This window comes from Paraphaeosphaeria sporulosa, assembly GCF_001642045.1.
Source record: "Paraphaeosphaeria sporulosa strain AP3s5-JAC2a unplaced genomic scaffold CC84scaffold_2, whole genome shotgun sequence".
NCBI lineage: Eukaryota > Fungi > Ascomycota > Dothideomycetes > Pleosporales > Didymosphaeriaceae > Paraphaeosphaeria > Paraphaeosphaeria sporulosa.
This window is the reverse complement of record NW_017253361.1, coordinates 443,066-446,525: the sequence shown is the minus strand read 5'-3', so window position 1 is coordinate 446,525 and position 3,460 is coordinate 443,066. Positions and strand designations below refer to the sequence as shown.

At 47.5% G+C, this 3,460-nt stretch overlaps 2 protein-coding genes across 2 annotated transcripts in view; one reads left to right on the top strand and one right to left on the bottom strand.

Annotated features, from left to right (window-relative positions):
• The window catches only part of CC84DRAFT_1234709 (TPR-like protein), a gene marked incomplete at its 3' end in the record, with an annotated part of 5,097 nt that extends 3,646 nt beyond the window's left edge, over positions 1 to 1,451 (bottom strand). Inside the window, exon 1 of the mRNA XM_018183826.1 lies at positions 99 to 1,451. Within this exon, the coding sequence (XP_018039688.1) occupies positions 99 to 1,280 (1,182 nt within the window). The 5' untranslated portion in view covers positions 1,281 to 1,451. The remainder of the gene's footprint in view (positions 1 to 98) is intronic.
• Positions 1,452 to 1,652: 201 nt separating this feature from the next.
• On the top strand, positions 1,653 to 2,559 carry CC84DRAFT_1160499 (uncharacterized protein). The gene has a single exon (XM_018177511.1). The coding sequence runs from the start codon at positions 1,670 to 1,672 to the stop codon at positions 2,495 to 2,497; it is 828 nt and encodes a 275-aa protein (XP_018039687.1). The 5' UTR covers positions 1,653 to 1,669; the 3' UTR covers positions 2,498 to 2,559.
• Positions 2,560 to 3,460: the final 901 nt, after the last annotated feature.

Below are 3,460 nucleotides of genomic sequence, written 5' to 3'. Positions count from 1 at the left end.
TCCATGTTCCCTTTGCGTTCATATCGACTTTCGAGTATGTTTCCCAAATTGGTCAGCCTCCCTGCGAGATGTAAATAGTCGGCCGATGTGACGTCGACTGCCTGCCGCGCCACTTGAATCGCCTCTTCGAGGTCATCAATGTTCCCCGTACGCTCATATCGACTGTTCATCATGTTTTCTAGGTGACCTAGCCTCGCCGCAAAATCGATGTGGTCGTTAGGCGTAAGGTCAAGCGCCTGCTGCGCTAGTTGAATTGCCTCTTCGAGATCCTTCATCCCCCCCCTACACTCATATCGGCTTTTGAGCACGTGTCCCAGTATGTTTAGCATATTTGCAAGTTTTGGATGGTTGTTAGGCGTGATATTGACTGCCTGCCGTGCTACTCGAATTGCCTCTTCAAGGTCCTCCATATTCCCCGTGCATTCATATCGAAGTTCGAGTTTGTAGGCCGTGTTACCCAGTGCAACTGCTAGATGTGGATGGCTTTTAGGGGCGACATTGACCGCCTGCTGTGCTACTTGAATAGCCTCTTCAAGGTCCTCTGTGTTTCCTGCGCGTTTATATCGGCGTTGAAGTTCATTTCCTAGGTTGCTCAGCCACACTACAAGATCTGAATCGTTGTATGGAGTAGCGTCGACTGTACGACGTGCTAGTTGAATTATTTCTTCGAGGTCCTCCATCTTTGATGTGCGTTCATATCGACGGCTAAGTTTAGTCCCTAGGTTGCCTAGTACGGACGCAAGGTCTGGATGATCTTTGGTGGTAACGCCAACCGCCTGCCACGCTACCCGAATTGCCTCTTCGAGGTCATCAATGTTCCCTACGCGTTCGTATCGGCGTTCAAGTTTATTTCCTAGGCTATCCAGCCTGGCTGCGCGAGCTGGATTACCTTTCGGCGTAACAGAAATTGACCGCCTCGCTACTCGAATTGCTTCTTCAAGATGGGCTATTTCCCCTGTACGGTCGTACAAGTTCCCGAGTCGGTTGCCTAGACTGTGGAGACTCCTTGTGAGATCTGGATGGTCTTCAGGTGTGACGCTGACCGCCTGCCTTGTGAATTGAATTGCCTCCTCCAGGTCCTTTATCATCCCTGTGCGTTCATACTTCAGCCTAAGCACGACTCCGACGTTGTTGACCCTTCTTGCGTATGCTTCGTCCTCCTCTTGCGTCTCCGCTATAGCATGCTTTCCCTTCTCGATCACTTTCTCAAGGTCTTCTAAAAGTCCCCGCCGACGAATCAGCCACAGTTCTGCCAGGGAACATTTGCTACACGATCGCATTCAGAAACTCCTGTCTCACCTGTGGCCAAATTCAAGACAAGCTCGAAGTTATCCAGTAGTAGCGTATCGAAATCGATTCCGTCATCCATAGCTGCTGGATGTCTAGCGTAACGAGGTGCAAGCAAACTTAACAAAATGTTCAAGGTAACAACAGAATTTCTTTAGCGATAAGGGTGAGGAAAAACAGCGCGCTGTTTCCCAGGCGTATTATAATCCCAGCTTGATTTTGCAATGTTCAGCTCGAAGGATGTGGCGAAGCGCAGCTGACTCTCGGCAGCTTGACGAAAGCAGTAATGGCCACGTCACAGCTCGAAACACAGCCTTGTTCTACAAACCTTAAATACACGCGACAAATTCATCTCACTTAGCGATCATAAACATATCTCGATATGCCTCGAAGCATTCTTCTCTCAAAGCATTTTCTTCCGCTATCTGCTGTTGCTCTAGGTCGCTTTGTTATCAGTTTTGATGAGCCTCATCATGACTTTCATGATCCGCTCTGCCCTGCCGGCCCCGATGTCACTGAGAAAGTCCAAATTCGCTTCGACAGCAGTCATCATTCCATCAAACATCAAAAGGGAGCATCGCAGCTCACTGGCTTTCTCTCCTCATCGTTTTCAAAGCGTCTCAAAACGTCAATTCGAATTATCGCCGATGAAGCCAAAACGTACTACCTAAATAACGCTGGTCAGTGGTTTCGAGACGCTGTTAAATCTGAAGAAACCCGTAAATGGATCGAGAGAACTATTGACGAAGGGGAGAACATATATGTTGTCGTAGCTTATCACACGTTGTTAAACGCTCGAATAGTAGAACAGCGACAGGGGCAAAGCGCTGCTGGCGGAACACTGGCGATATCAGTATCAACAGCCCTGACAGCATCTGGCGTTGTTGTACCATTTACCAATGCGGTGGACCCTGGGTTTGGTGGCTCTCTTGGAGCGTTGCAAAACGAACAAAGACAATTTATCGCGCCGGGTGAGCAGATATATGCAATCCAGTATCGCAAAGTGCGTTGGAGATGGTTCTCAAGAGACAAGGTTGATAATATGAGTCTTGCGAAGAATGCATGGTGGGAAAGCTACGACAGATCGAGGTACCTAGAAACCGATGTTGAAGATCTGATTGAGGTGGAACTGGAAGACGAGATGAATTTGGAAGGAGAGAAGGATGAATGCGCGCTAGAATCCGGAGAAGTCCTTGTCTCAATTGTATAATTCATAGCAATATATTTAGGCAATTATCTGCCCGTAGTCGACCTACTTTGACTAATCTGCACAAATCATTGTGGCGAAAGCTACCCAGCTCATTCCTGCCTTAATATAATGGAATCCATATCCTGCTCTTCACACCATGCTATGGCCATAATGCTGGGGCATGGCTAGCAGGGCCCTGCCACGCTCCGCCACAGCACAGCCTCTGAATCGAACATGCGAAAGTAAGTTGAGATTACGCTATTGAGCTATTATTCTTTACAGGAGAACCCTCGTAGAAAATCTACGTAAAAGTTAAGAGTAGGTATAAGATTAGAAGGTTTTATGAAATAAGCTAGCGCATGGGGTTCCGAGACACCCGGGGATATGAGACACCGCGCAGAAATCCTCCACCCTTCAAACAATCGCGATATCTCCACATCCACCCTGCCAAAATGGCCAACCGTGAGGCTGCATTTCAAGCAGCTATTAGTGATCTTAATGCTGGCGTTTTTCCTAGTCAACGAGCTGCTGCAAAGGCATACAACATCCCCCTAGCCACGCTCTCTAGGCGCGTACGCGGTTCACAAAACTGGCAAAACAGCCACATACACCAGCAACGATTGACTCCACAATAAGAGGACTTTCTCGTATAATGGATACTTAAAGAGGACGCGCGCGGGTTTCCTCCTTCTCACGCTTGTACACGAGAAATGGCGAATCGAATCCTTAGGATGAACGGCGACTACGCGTTAGTGGGTAAATACTAGATATCCTACTTTATTAAACGCAACCCACGCGTTGCCTCTATAATAGGTAGAAAGATTGAGGCTACAAGAGCTAAGGGAGCAACTTAGGAGATAATACGTAAGTTTCTTTAACTCTATAAGCAGCTCCGTGTTAAGCTGGGTATATATAATGAGGATACATAGAATATAGATGAGACTAGGAAGGCCCTAGGTATATATGCAAACACTAGAGTACTCA